The 15,532-nt window shown below is 43.0% G+C and overlaps 1 protein-coding gene across 1 annotated transcript in view; it reads right to left on the bottom strand.

Annotated features, from left to right (window-relative positions):
* Nucleotides 1-1,551: 1,551 nt before the first annotated feature.
* MAEL (maelstrom spermatogenic transposon silencer) overlaps nt 1,552-15,532 on the bottom strand; it is a 16,622-nt gene continuing 2,641 nt past the window's right edge. The window contains exons 2-9 of the mRNA XM_075851248.1: nt 14,548-14,589; nt 14,332-14,459; nt 12,498-12,552; nt 12,153-12,294; nt 10,122-10,184; nt 9,420-9,555; nt 3,045-3,102; nt 1,552-2,151 (exon numbers count right to left, since the gene is read on the bottom strand). Of these exons, the coding sequence (XP_075707363.1) occupies nt 2,036-2,151; nt 3,045-3,102; nt 9,420-9,555; nt 10,122-10,184; nt 12,153-12,294; nt 12,498-12,552; nt 14,332-14,459; nt 14,548-14,589 (740 nt within the window). The 3' untranslated portion in view covers nt 1,552-2,035. The remainder of the gene's footprint in view (nt 2,152-3,044; nt 3,103-9,419; nt 9,556-10,121; nt 10,185-12,152; nt 12,295-12,497; nt 12,553-14,331; nt 14,460-14,547; nt 14,590-15,532) is intronic.

Below are 15,532 nucleotides of genomic sequence, written 5' to 3'. Positions count from 1 at the left end.
GTCTGTGTGGGAACTGCGCATGCGCCGCTCCCACACAGTCCAATTCGAAATTGGCGCCATCCGGCGCCATTTTCCTGTGGACCAGAAGTCGCGGCCGGACAGTAATATTACTACTTCCGGTCGCGGCTTCCGGATTTGTGCACTTGGACCAGCGGCAGCAAACGGAGCGGACGGGCCGGAGGGAGCCGCGGCGGCAGGAGCAGGTAAGAGATTTCAATGTGTGTTTACTACTGTATGTAAACCTACTACACTGTGTGTTAGCTCAAAAAATGGCGACACACAGTGTAGGAGGTTACAGCGTTCAAACCCCTCGTTTATCCCGGCACTAGCCAGGATAAAGGAGGGGGGGATGCTGAGAGCTAACTAGAGCGAGGGCTTTTAACCCAATGTTGCAATGCTGCAATTTTGGGAATAGCTCCATCTAGTGACCAAAAATGGGTAGTATTATAAATTAGAATTAATTTATAATATTTCCTGACTATTTCCTGACTCGTGAAAAAAATAAAAAAAATTTGAACAATGTTTAATCACCCACACACTAAATGTTTATTTTTTTTAAAAAAAACATGTTTTTCTGGCAACACATTCCCTTTAAAGCAAAATGTGTGTCCTGAAAGCCTCCAGTGCTCCCTTCCTTTTGGGTCCTGCCATGTGTCTAGGAAACACATTAGGGCCACAATGGGGATATTTTTGAACACAGGAGAAACAGGGTGATACATTTTCGGGTGCATTTCCTTATTCTCATGTCCTCTGTACAAGAAATCTGATCTTAAAATGACACATTTGTGAAAAAAAGTGAACTAAAATGTTCTTTCCACCGGCTTTGCATTACTTCCTGCGAAAACTGTGGGGTCAAAATACTTAGTACACACCTAGATGAATACCTTAAGCGGTCTAGTTTTCAAAATGGTCATTTATGGGGAGTTTCTATCTTTTTGGCAGCTCAGTGCCTCTATAAAATGTGTAATGGGACCTGAAACATTTTCAAGCAAAATGTGTGTCCTGAAAGTCTCCGGGTGCTCCCTCCCTTTCGGGCCCTGCCGTGTGTCCAGGCAACGCATTAGGGCCACAATGGGGGCATTTTTGAAAACAGGAGAAACAGGGTGATAGATTTTGGGGTGTGTTTCTTCATTCTCATGGTCGCTTTACACAGAAATCGGTCTTCAAAGTGATAATTTTATGAAAAATGTGAAATTATATGTTTTTACGCCTGCTTTTCATGAATTCTTACAAAAAAAACTGTGGGGTCAAAATACTTACAACACCCCTTAATAAATACCTTAAGGGGTGTAGTTTTCAAAATGGGGTCACTTGTGGGCGTTTCCACCATTCTGACACCTATGAGCCTCTGAAAACCTGGCTTGGTGCAGGAAAACAAAATGTACAAAATCATTACTAAACTTGTAAGTCGTCTAAATTGCTAAAAAAAAAAAAAATTCTCAAAAGTGCTGCCAAAATAGAGTAAAGAGATGGAAATATATTTAATAAAAAAAATTGTACAGTATGTGTGTACATATGTGACATATTGCCGTTAAAAATAGGGAAAAATGGTAATTTTTACAAAATTTTTTAATTAATTTCCGCAAATTGTATCGGTCTACTTTTACCACTAAAATAAAGTACAACATGTGACGAAAAAACAATGTCAGAATTACTTGGATATTCAAAACTTTCGCGCAGTTATTCTCTGATAAAGTCAGACATACCAGATTTAACAAATCTGGCTTGGTCATTAAGGTACAAACAGGCCCGGTCATTAAGGGGTTAAATAAAAAAAAGAGTAAATAAAGACTCAAACAAAAAAAAGCAAATTGGGAGACCGCTATAGTGTACAATAGATGTAATAACGGTTCTGTAAGTGCTCACTAGAAACAAATTAAAGTAGATCTGAAACACAAACCTTGCGAACATGCGGCCTTTATCAATACCGAATATTGAACTTAGAATGACACGGAGCTTCCACAATATCATTACAAGGGACCAAAAACAAACAGGACCTCAAATAACAAAGAGGCAAAGAAAAGAAAGGACTGATTCATCCTGTGTTGGCGTAAGGGACTGGCATTTCCGCTAACAAGCGCAGGATTCCTCGCCCTCGGGCCTTGCTGGTATTGATGGGGTCCACTCCTCTCATTCCCAGAGAACTGTCTCCTATAGAATAAATAGAAGCGGATCAGCCGCCGGTCACGGGTACAATAAACAGCCTCTTCTTCTGCTCTAGGTGCAGATGTTGGGTATTTAACAGGAACAAGTGTCCGAGCCCCGGTGACTTCATGGGATGTAACAATGGGACAGCCGAAAATAAAATTATAAAATTGGCACCACTGACTGTTCCCGTATGCATGGTGTATTTACGGGCACCCCCTTCTCATGAACAGCAGGGATCCCCTTCTCATGATCAGCAGGGGTCCCCCTTCTCATGATCAGCAGGGGTCCCCCTTCTCATGATCAGCAGGGGTCCCCCTTCTCATGATCAGCAGGGGTCCCAGGGATCGGACCCACACTGATCTAGCTAAATTAACATGCCATAAATTTAAGTCAAGGAAACGGTGGAACAGGACAGCGATCGAAAATACAACTAGACGCGGGAGTAAAGAACTCAAGGTGCTGATGAATTGTGACGGGATAAACTGATCGTAGAATAATCCAGTGTTTTGTACACGGTTTTTGGCGCCGATTTTGACGCAGAAGCCGCGTCGGAATCTGCGTAAAAAAAAAAGTCCGAAACCGCCTCCCATTGATTTAATTTTTTTCCATTGCTGTTTTAGCCAGTGGTTTAGTCTCTCACATCCTATTGAAATCAATGGGAGGAAAAGAAAAAGTGTTTTTCGCTGTGTTTTATGGCCGTGGCGGTCAATGTCCGCAGGCAAAAAACGCAGAGTATGGTTTCCGTTGGTATATAAATTAGACATTATATATATATATATATATATATATATATATATATAGTCTGATAAAGACACCTGTCGGGTTTCTGCCTTCGGAAAAAAAGACAACTCCGTGTGAACAGGGCCTTGTAGTAACTTGCAATCTTAAATAATCACCTCCGACAGCACCCATCAGGCTTCCATTGTCACTGCGATGCTGCTGATTCATTTTCATCTGCAAAAAAGATCAAACATTAAGCAGACATTCATGATGTGAACGGGATGATACTCACCAGAACATTACAAATTAGGGTTGTAATCATTACTTGCTGCATATTCTAATATACAGGTGATCAGTGTAAAATAGCACAAAAGTTCTGGTTAAAGCGGATCTACATTTTTTTTTTTAAAATAAATAAAGAAGTTAGTGCAGGATAGGCTGTATTCTCAGTGATGTCACCGCTCTCTAGCGAATGGATAGGCTGCATTCTACGTGATGTCACTGCTCTCTAGTGAATGGATAGGCTGCATTCTCAGTGAGGTCACTGCTCTCTAGTGAATGGATAGGCTGCATTCTCAGTGAGGTCAATTCTCTCTAGTCGATGGATAGGCTGCATTCTCAGTGATGTCACTGCTCTCTAGTGAATGGATAGGCTGCATTCTCAGTGATGTCACTGCTCTCTAGTGAATGCATAGGCTGCATTCTCAGTGATGTCACTGCTCTCTAGTGAATGGATAGGCTGCATTCTCAGTGAGGTAAATTCTCTCTAGTCGATGGATAGGCTGCATTCTCAGTGATGTCACCGCTCTAGTGAATGGATAGGCTGCATTCTCAATGATGTCACTGCTCTCTAGTGAATGGATAGGCTGCATTCTCAATGATGTCACTGCTCTCTAGTGAATGGATAGGCTGCATTCTCAGTGATGTCACTGCTCTAGCGAATGGATAGGCTGCATTCTCAGTGATGTCACCGCTCTAGCGAATGGATAGGCTGCATTCTCAGTGATGTCACCGCTCTAGCGAATGGATAGGCTGCATTCTCAGTGATGTCACTGCTCTAGTGAATGGATAGGCTGCATTCTCAGTGAGGTCAATTCTCTCTAGTCGATGGATAGGCTGCATTCTCAGTGATGTCACTGCTCTCTAGTGAATGGATAGGCTGCATTCTCAGTGATGTCACTGCTCTCTAGTGAATGGATAGGCTGCATTCTCAGTGAGGTCAATTCTCTCTAGTCGATGGATAGGCTGCATTCTCAGTGATGTCACCGCTCTAGTGAATGGATAGGCTGCATTCTCAATGATGTCACTGCTCTCTAGTGAATGGATAGACTGCATTCTCAGTGATGTCAATGCTCTCTAGTGAATGGATAGGCTGTATTCTCAGTGATGTCACTGCTCTCTAGTGAATGGATAGACTGCATTCTCAGTGATGTCAATGCTCTCTAGTGAATGGATAGGCTGCATTCTCAATGATGTCACTGCTCTCTAGTGAATGGATAGGCTGCATTCTCAGTGATGTCACTGCTCTCTAGTGAATGGATAGGCTGCATTCTCAGTGAGGTCAATTCTCTCTAGTCGATGGATAGGCTGCATTCTCAGTGATGTCACTGCTCTCTCGTGAATAGATAGGCTGCATTCTCAGTCTTGGTGATATAACTGATGTCTAGTGAATGGGTTTATCACAACAGTATTATGTTTAACCCCTTCCCGACATTTGATGTAAATGTACGTCATGGAAAGCATTGACTTCCCGCAAAATGCCGTACATGTACGTCAAATGTTTGGCACCGGCTCAGAAACGGAGTCGGTGCCATCATCACCGGATCTCAGCTGTATCTTACAGCTGACATCCGACTGTAACGGCGGGGACCGAAATTAGCTTCGATCCCCACCATTAACCCCTTAAGTGCAGCGCTCAAACGCGATCGCTGCACTTAAGGTGTTTGCAGCTCATCGGAGCCCCAGCAATGAAATTGCCGGGGTTCCGGTGGCTGCAATGGCAACCGGAGGCCTAATACTGGCCTCCCGGTCTGCCTAGCACCGAAGCCGGTCAAGATCCGCCCGGCGGCGGAGCCTGATCGGCTTCCGTAGCTGCCGGCAAGATGGCGCCGGGTCAGGAGCTGATCCGGCGTCATCAGCGGTGGATGTCAGCTGTACTGTACAGCTGACATCCACCTGTAACGGCAGGAACCGGAGCTAGCTCCGATCCCTGCCATTAACCCCTTCGATGCAGCAATCGAAAGCGATTGCTGCATCGTAGCGGTTACTAGCAGATCGCCAGCCCTGACAGGCAATCGGGACTGGTGACTGCTGTTATGGCAACAGGAGACACAATGGTCTCCTGCTCTGCCATTACGGAAGCCTATTAGGCCCCGCCGGGAGGCGAAGCCTAATCGGCTTGCTGTCAGTGAATGACTGACAGATCTAATACATTGCACTACATAGGTAGTGCAATGTATTAGAAAAAAAAATATCTGACCGTTGGACCTTCAAGTCCCCTAGTGGGACTTGGAAAAAAGTGTAAAAAAAAAAAAGTGTAAAAAATAAAAGTTTGAAAACAATAAGTTTCAAGTAATCAAATAAAACACAATCCCCCTTTTACTCTTATCAAGTCCTTTAAAATTGAAAAATAATAAACCATATGTATTTGGTATCGCCACGACCGTAACGACCTGAGGTATCAAAATATTATATTATTTATTGCACGCGGTGAACAGCGTAAAAAAAACCGTAAAACGTTACCAGAGTTTCTGTTTTTTAGTCACTTTGCCCTACAAATATTAGAATAAAAAAAGTGATCAAAAAGTCACACGTATCCAAAAATGGTACCTATAAAAACTATAGCTCGTCCCGCAAAAAAACAAGCCCTCATACACCTCCGTCGACAAAAAAAATTAAAACGTTATGGTTCTCACAACTTTGCGACAGAAAAAAAATACATTCTTTTTACAAAAGTAATTTTATTGTGAAAAAAGTTGTAAAACATAAAAAAATGCTATAAATTAGGTATCGCCGGAATCGTACTGACCCGCAGAATAAAGTTAACATGTAGTTTATAAACGCATGGTGAACGCTGTATAAAAAAACCCGAAAAAAGCTGTGCCAGAATTGCGTTTTTTTTGTTTACCTGGCATCCCAAAAAATAGGATAAAAGGTGATCAAAAAGTCACATGTACCCCAACATGGTACCAATAATAACTACAGCTCATCCCGCAACAAACCAGCCCTCATACCGCTACGTCTATGAAAAATAAAATTAGTGATGGCTCCAATAAGTCAGGAAATAAAAAAATATGCAGTTGTGCCCGAGGGGAACATTTCTTCTGTTTGAAGAGGCGATTTTTCAAGGACCTAAAATTAGGGAACCAGGAAGGGGAGAGCCCAAACATATCCGCTGGAAGCGACGGTGCCCGTATTATACCAGGACAACACTTCACAGCAAAATTCCCCAAACTACAAAGGCGCGGAGTGTGGACCAAAAGGGGGATAATAAAGGACACCATTTATCAGTGCGACACCGGCCTGTGCAGAAAGGATTGCTTCACAGCGTAACACACATCTATGGATTATTAATTTTTTTTCATACCACCTGACTATGCCCCTTATATACTCCGCCCCGCTTACATGTACCCCCACATTATAAAACACCAGCAATACTCAAACAAATTTAGTACCAAGCAAAATCCGCTCTCCAAAAGCCAAATGTTGCTCCCTCCCCTCTGAGCCCTACAGCGTGCCCAAACAGCAGTTTCCTTCCACATATATGGCACCGTCATACCCGGGAGAACCCTTTTAACAATTTTTGGGGTGTGTGTCTCCAGTGTAATAAGCTGGGCACGACATATTTGCCACTGAATGGCATATCTAGGGAAAAATATAAATTTTTAATTTGCACCATCCGCAGCGCATTCATTTATGGTAAAGACCTGTGGGGTGAAAATCCTCACTACACCTCTTAATAAATGCCTTGAGGGGTGCAGTTTCCATAATGGGGTCACTTCTCAGGGGTTTCTTTTTATTATTTCACATCTGAGCCTCTGCAGTTGTGAACCAATACTTTGTAAATCGCCAAATTAGGCCTCCACTCCGCATGGTACTCTTCACTCCTGAGCCCTGTCATATGTCCAGGCAAAAGATTAGGGCCACATGTAGGGTGTTTCTAAAACCGGGAAACACCGCATAATAATTAGAGGGCTGTCTTGTTATGATTGCACAAGCCGGGCACCACATATTGGCATATCTATGGAAGAAAATCCCATTTTCACTCTGCAACATCGAGTGAACACTAATTTCTACAAAACACCTGCAGGGTTAAAATGCTTACTACACCCCTTGATAAATGCATTGAGGGGTGTCGTTTCCAAAATGGGGTCACTTCTGGGGGGTTTCCACTGTTTTGGGCCCACAGGCGCCCAGAAACCAATCCAGCAACATCTGCACTCCAAATGGTGGTCCTTCCCTTCTGAGCCCTGCCGTGTGCCCAAACAGCAGTTTATGACCACATATGGGGTATTGCCGTACTCGGGAGAAATTGCTTTACAAATTTTGGGTTCTTTTTTTCCTTTATTTGTTGAGAAAATGAAAAAATTTGCGCTAAAGCTACGTCTTATTGAAGAAAAAGAACTGTTTTTATTTTCACTGCCTAATTCTATGAAACGTCTGTGGGGTCAAAATGCTTACTACACCCCTAGATGAATTCCTCAAGAGGTGTAGTTTCCTAAATGGAGTCCCTTTTTGGGCGTTTGTTTTGTCCCCTCAGGGGCTTTGCAAATGCGACATGGCCTCCGCAAACCATTCCTGCTAAATGTGATCTCAAAAAGCCAAATAGCGCTCTTTCCCTTCTCAGCCCTGCCGTGTGTCCAAACAGCCGTTTATTACCACATGTGGGGTATTGTTTTACTCGGGAGAAATTGCTTTACAAATTTTGTGGTGCTTTTTCTCCTTCAGTCCTTCTGGAAATGAGAAAAAATGAGCTAAACCTAGATTTTTTTTGAAAAAAATGTAGATTATTATTTTCAGGACCTACTTCCAATATTTTCTGCAAAAAAACTGTGGGGTCAAATCGCCCACTATACCCTTAGATAATTTCCTCAATGGGTGTAGTCTCCAAAATGGGGTCACTTGTGGGGGGTTTCCACTGTTTTGTCCCCTCAGGGGCTTCGTAAATGTGACATGGCCTCCGCAAACCATTCCTGCTAAATGTGGACTCCAAAAGCCAAACGGCGCTCTTTCCCTTCTAAGCCCTGCCGTGTCTCCAAATATCCATTTATTACCACATGTGGGGTATTGTTTTACTCGGGAGAAATTGCTTTACAAATTTTGCGATGCTTTTTCTCCTTTAGTCCTTGTGGAAATGAGAAAAAAAAAAAAAAAAAAAAGCTAAACCTACATTTTCTTTGAAGAAATGTTGATTTTAATTTTCACGGCCTACTTCCAATAATTTCTGTAAAAAACCTGTGCGGTCAAAATGCTCACTGTACCCCTAGATAATTTCCTTGAGGTGTCTAGTTTCCCAGATGGGGTCACTTTTGGGGGATTTTCACTGTTTTGGCACCGCAAGAGCCCTTCAAACCTGACATGGTGCCTAAAATATATTCTAACAAAAATAAGGCCCCAAAATCCACTAGGTGCTCCTTTGCTTCTGAGGCCGGTGCTTCAGTTCAGTAGCACGCTACGGCCACATGTGGGATATTTCCTAAAACTGCAGAAACTGGGCAACAAATATTGAGTTGCATTTCTCTGGTAAAACCTTCTGTGTTATAAAAAAAATTGTACTAAAAATTTATTTCTGCAAAAAAATATGAAATTTGTAAATTTCACCTCTACATTGCTTTAATTCCTGTGACATGTGTAAAGGGTTAAGACATTTTCTAAATGCTGTTTTGAATACTTTGAGGGGTGAAGTTTTTAAAATGGGGTGACTTTTTGGGGGTTTCTAATATATAAGGTCCCTCAAAGCCACTTCACATCTGAACTGGCCCCTGTAAAAATGGCCTTTTGAAATTTTCTTGAAAATATGAGAAATTGCTGGTAAAGTTCTAAGCCTTGTGAGGTCATAGAAAAATAAAAGGATGTTCAAAAAACGATGCCAATCTAAAGTAGACATATGGGTGATGTTAATTAGCAACAATTTTGTGTGTTATAACTGCCTGTCTTACAAGCAGATACATTTAAATTGAGAAAAATGCTAATTTTTGCAATTTTTCACTATATTTGTGTTTTTCACAATTAAATACTGAATGTATCGACCAAATTTTACCACTATCTTAAAGTCCAATGTGTCACGAGAAAACAATCTCAGAATCGCCCGGATAGGTGAAAGCATTCCGGAGTTATTACCACATAAAGTGACACATGTCAGATTTGAAAAATGAGGCTCTGTCAGGAAGGTCAAAAGTGGCTAAAGAGGGAAGGGGTTAAGAACATGTAGAAGTATAATAAAAGCTCATATGTCAAGGTGATGCAAAAACATTTGTAAACCGTTGCATAAAAATGTATCACAATTTGGCAGATAAGCTGTATGACAAACTTACGCCTAATAAAATACCGACCTGATATCTCTTAGCATCGAGGACAACAATTGTACCATTTTCAGACTTCTGCTTGTCATTCGTCAGTAGGTTGGGCAAGTGAGCCGACGTAATAACCACATCATAAACCGAGGCCAGAGCTCTGCTCATACAGTAACTGGACAACAAGAGGCAAGAATAAATAAATAACAGATCCAAATGAGTTATTGTACATTTCCCCAACAGCTGATTGGGCCAGTTGATGCATAATTTGGGTTATTGTACATTTCTCTAGAGACAAACCCCCCCGGGAAAATTAGTTGCTAAAACAAACTTTGCCTGGAAGTGCCCTGATTGGATGTCATGACGATCATGTGATTGGGACCGGACCTCATGATGTAAACAGGACCAGAGGCTGTTAAGTAACATCCCGACCTGGGTGTTGGGGCTGGGGTGGGGGGGGTTTGGACACGGTCACCAGCAGTAACGTAAATATGTAGCAGATTTGTTGCGGACATTTCTGAGCCAGTTTCATATATCAGTTTGTAAAGATCCACGCACACGCTGCAGAAACAAACATATCCGGAGCATAGCTTAATCTCTCAAATTAGGGTTAGGGCTCTGCAATGCCCCTATACTATGGGGAAAGTGATGAAATCGTGTACAGGACATATTTAAGAAATAAAAGTTGTCAATTTGAAAAATACAAGATTAAAAATAAAAATACCAGTGGTTATAACTTACGTTACTTTCTTGCAGCTTGCCAGCGCGCACTCCCACATGTCATTGTCCTCGTGCCATTTACATCTGTCGAGAGACGGGCACGTTTTTACCACTCGCCACCGTTAGAGACAGTTCGAGGACTACAAATCTGGTAATAGAGCTGAGCAAATGTAGTCCTGGGGACTACAGCTAGACATGATATATTTCCATGCACTCCCTGCCAGCTCGATCACTCTGCTCTGTATGGACAAGTTATACACGCACAAATCTCCCAGATCAATTTAGGGACTTTCACAAAAATCAATCACAGCAGAAGCCGGTTCAGTCTTGACTTATGACCTCCGACTTCTGCTGCAGATCCCAGCTCTGGTGGCAGTAAATGCAAACAACTCCCATCCAATGTCACATCTGCTGAGATGCTGGTCATATACAAGGGAGTAGGGATGCATCGAAACGTCGATACTCTGCATCCCCAAACGGTTCGATACAGTTATTTCATGTATTTCGATACTAAGCTGTGCGGCCGAACAGCTCAGTATAGTAACACATGAATGTATGAGAGCGGGGCTGCGGCTGTGTGATACAATCATTGCCCCGATCGCGAGTCCTGATAACATGTGCGTGCCGTCAGGATGATGCGATGCGGCCAGCGCTGCACTAATGAGCAGTGGCACTGAAGACAGAACATGGCAGCCGCACTGCAAAACCCCCACCCCCATGATCGGTCCTCCGTGCCCGAACCGCCGCTCATTAGTGCAGCACCAGCCGCATCACCTCATGCGGACCGCGCACGCGCTTGTTGTCAGGAGCGGGGCAATGACTGCATTACACAGCTGCAGCACCGCTCTATAACGGCAGAGATCAGAGACCTCTCACCTACGCCGCAATCAAAGCTGAACACAGCATTCAGGGGAAAATGAGAAGGGGATGCCCCTGGATCGCATCACAGGAATTCCTGTGACGCGATCGAGGGCCATACCATATATGGGCAGACAGCCCAGGGTCCATTGAAGGACCCCAGGGCTGTCTTACCATATTTCCTGTGGGGGGCTGCTGCTTGCCACTATCTAGAGTGGGCACTAAATTTATGGGGATACAAACTGGGGGCCTAACTTCTATCTGGGAGCACAAAGTGAAGTTTTCTGCCATTTTATTGCCGCCGTGAGTTCCCCCGCAAAGGGGCCCAGTAAGCCTGTGTCGCCCAAGGGCCCACATAAACCTGGAGCTGGCCCTGACATCTGGCATAATATAGTTCACACAACCCACTAAGCATATTAGACACGGTCCTCTCTCTCAGACTACCTCACGGCTCGAGTACATTTACACCAGTATTCTTTGGCAAAAAACAGTAGGCATTTTCTGATCATCTTGATGTTCATGGTCAGTCTGTATACGTTGTTGTTCTGGATGACAACACCTTAAGTTAAAACGACAAATCGCTCATCGTACTATGCCTAGAAAGCAACTTCTATTGAGGAGATTCAGATCTATCGTTTGGCATGAATGACTTTCCAAGTCGGCTCCCAACAAACAAAAAAACTCAACACGATAGAAACAAAAAACTCAACACGATAGGCAGCTAAACGTGACAGATCTCACGAGAACGCGATGTGCTGCAAGTCCCACAGAAACGTTATAGAAGTGTGAATAGACATCGCATCCTGGCTGGAGGTGCTGTTTATTCACTCTCAAGACACTTTGGTAAAGTTACTGTCAGAGTATGTGACAGCACAGCTAAACCTGAATGAAGTAAAGTGTATGACGCTGATTAGTCAGCGTCATACACTTCTCTCCACAAAATCTTGGTAAAAGTAGAACACGCCCAGTTGGTCATTAACGAATTAGCATAAATCTAAAGTTGTGCATAACTTGCTAAAAATGATCATTTTTAAAAATGAAAACCATTTATCTACATTACAGCGCCGATCAGATTATGTAGGAGACGGGGCACTTATAATCTGGTGACAGAGACTCTGTAAATGTATTCTTCCAGACGCCCAGCTAATAAGCACACCTTTGACTGCATTACACTAAAATCATCATAGTTTTTACCTGGTGTCATTGGCGTAATCCCATTTAACAACATCCAGCAGACGATGCACGCTGGATTTTGACGGTTCTTCGTTAAGCTTGTCTCGATAAAATTTTATGATTAAGCTTTCTATATCCTGCAGTTGAAAATGATTCTCTATCCCTGCAAGAAAAGGCAAGTGACACAATGCAGGGATTAATGGAGTCAACAACCTCCCTAAAAGCGCCGGCCGAGCCTCAAAACGAATTTAATTCCAATTAACATTTCTTCACGTCTATACATTTCTAAAATGCGGCTGCAGGATTGTGTCTGAATATGGTGTCTATTACTAAGCGTCGCTGGGCTATACAGGATAATAAACTTACCAGCTTTCTTAGCCAACCACTGAAGACACCATTTGACTCTAGGGACGTCATTGTTCTAAAACACACAATAAAACACAAGTCAACTCTCGAGAAAACAAAGCAGAGACAGAAGTATTAAGCGCCGGAAAGAGGTGGAGCTTATTTAGAAGAGGCGGGGCTTGGTTAATTGGGATCAGAGCAGTAGGGGAGGTTTCCAGCACCTCCGAGCCACAGATGAAGGCTACATGCGCACGTTGTGTATATTAGTGCAGAAAATACGCACCAAAACCACAGGAAATTCGCAGTAAAAACCGCACCGGATCGTGCGTTTTTTTTAATGGGTTTTCGGTGAGGTTTTTCCATTTGTATGCATTTTTCGGCGCATTGTCATGCTGTGAGTTTTGGTGTGATTTTCCACAACACTAGACAGATACAATTTGCAAGCGGAAACGTAATATAAAATTGACATGCTGCGGATTCTTAAAAACGCACACGTCAATTTCCGTCCTGAAAAATACCGCAGCGTGCGCATGAGATTTCCTGGACTCTCATTGACGATGCTGGTACTGTGTTACACTGGGGATTTGGGGCATGAAAATCCGTGCTGAAAAACCACATGTAATGTATTGTATGCATGGACCCTAAAGCTTAGAAGAGATGAAACCATGAAAATAAAAGAAGTTGGAGTCCCGGAGCAGAGCATCAGCTGATGCTTTGCTAGGGGACTCCAGTAGTGCTGCTGACATGACTGTCCATATATGGACAGTGACAATGACGTGGGCAGAAGTTGTGGAAACCCCAGGCAGAGCATCAGGTGATACGCTGCTCGGGAACTCCAACGATAGGAAACCCCTGAATTGACCAAAGACGGACGTCGGGAGCAGGGCTGGAGTCCCGGGCAGAGCGCTAGCGGATTCTCTGCTCGGGACTCAGGCAATGTGACAGCCCCTTGCAGGCAGGTTCGCGAACAAAAAATGAAGAGCTCAGTCACGTGGGGCCGTGTCGGAGCGTCATCACTATTAGAAAAGCTCCAGCACTTCCTGAATAATTCATAAGGTTTGAACTGCACCATTTAGTACAGAATTTTTAATTAAAGTCTTAGTTTCACATAAATATATTTTTGCAATGCAATTTTTAGTCCCCGGATAACCCCTTTAATCATTTTTCAGTTTTGTTTCTACAGCTCCTATGCAAATCTATGTGTCGCCATGGTAACAGACAGAAACACTGTATAGTCTGATCCTGCAGACATACTCCCTTCTTTCTGTCCCTAAGCTCTTGGTAACCTACCGAACCTATGCTAGTATAGAGTAGGGGACATGTGGAGTACGACTGCAGGATCAGACCATACAGGGCTGTTTGATGTCTGTTACCATGGAGATGCTTAGGTCTGAATAAGAGAAGTATAAACAAATGTTTAATTAAGACCTATTGCAAAGTTGCGTCACTTTTTTTTTGATATTTTAGAAACAATAAAAAAAAAAAAAAGGTTGCAAAGATTCTCGGCTTCAAAACCAGACCAAAATTTCAGTCCTAGCCGTGATCGAGCCTGAGAGTCTTTAGTGGCAAGGAGGTGTCAGATAGGTCCTTGGCTACTGAAGTGGCTCCCTGCAAGGACTAATGAAACCTCTGTACAGTTCTAGCATCACTTTATAAAACGGAATATCCGCTATGTTAAGGCCTGGTGCGGCGGCCGCTGGCTGCAGAATCCAGGCGGGGGAATAGTGGAGAGAGAGCACTGCAGCTAATTATTTACATGCACCTACCGCAAGATCAAAGGGCCAGGCTGCTCTCCACAGATCTATGACGTACATAGCGATCCCTTCACTAACAGAAGTTTTAAATGCGATCAAACCTTGCAGTAAACGGAAGTCCAGCGCTTGGCAGTAGGAAACACGAAGTCACACAGAGCGCGGAAGAGGTTGTGGTAATCTCTGTTTGCAAGTTCAAAGCCAGACACAGGGATCTGATGTGTAGAGGCGCCTGGAAACACGCAAGAGTAGCCGCATTTACCACACAAGGGAGCTTGGCGTTACAGGATATCATAGGACAGAAGATATAGAACACTTACTTCCTGCCTGACAGTGATAGCGAAATCCAAACGGCAGATCTCCTGGGGAAGAAATAGAAGACAGCGTCCAGTGCAATTATATATATAAATTTATTTAGGTTGTTCTACATCAACACCCAGCATATTTTTCGGACTATAAGACGCACTTTTTAGCAAGTACAAAACTTGCTAAACAGTTCCTGCGTCTTATAGTCAGCAGTCAGGGGGCTCAGCTGCAACAGACCCCCCCCCCCCCATACCGCTTCCTTAACCCATTCCTAACCCTCGATGAAAAAAAAATGTGGTGAAACAGAACATATTATTTTTTTTTTTTACTAATAATTTTTTGTAACATTTTCGGTTGTTTAAAACTTGGGTGTGTCTTAGTCAGGTGCGTCTTATAGTCCGAAAAACGTACGGCAGTCAGCAGTGCGCCTTAACACACGGTGCCATAAATTCACTTTGCACGGAAGTGACGCCGAGTCTGATCGTTTAACCCCTTTGAGGATGCGGTCTATCATATAGGGAAAATAGGTTTTAATTTAGATCCTTTATAGAATGACCCGTGCAAAACATTCACTGCACTACCAGGTCGTATTATGGGTAGCTGCAAGTATAGGCTGCAGTGGCCCAGAACGTCCCTCCTGACTTCTCACAGATTCATGTCTTTACTGTGTCACACGTAGGATTAATTTCTTTTAGGGCGAGAGGGGAAAAAAAATAATAATAATTTTTTTAATAAATATATATATATATATTTTGGAAGAATTTGTCAAATTAGTAAATATTCAACCAATCTTTTGGATCAGTTTGCTAATTGACTTCCAAAAAAACTTAAGGGGGGCCCTGAAAAGAGTCATAGCCTACACCATTAAGCCGCCCCCAAAAGAAGAAAAGTTATCCAGATGTAAACCCGGCAAGCACTGCCCAATGAAAGCTTCTGGATACATTACAGTAAGGGTCTGTATACTTGGGTTTTTATATACATCAGATGTAGATTTAAATA

This window comes from Rhinoderma darwinii, chromosome 2 (assembly GCF_050947455.1).
Source record: "Rhinoderma darwinii isolate aRhiDar2 chromosome 2, aRhiDar2.hap1, whole genome shotgun sequence".
Taxonomy (NCBI): Eukaryota; Metazoa; Chordata; class Amphibia; order Anura; family Rhinodermatidae; genus Rhinoderma; species Rhinoderma darwinii.
This window is presented reverse-complemented; position numbering and strand designations above follow the sequence as displayed.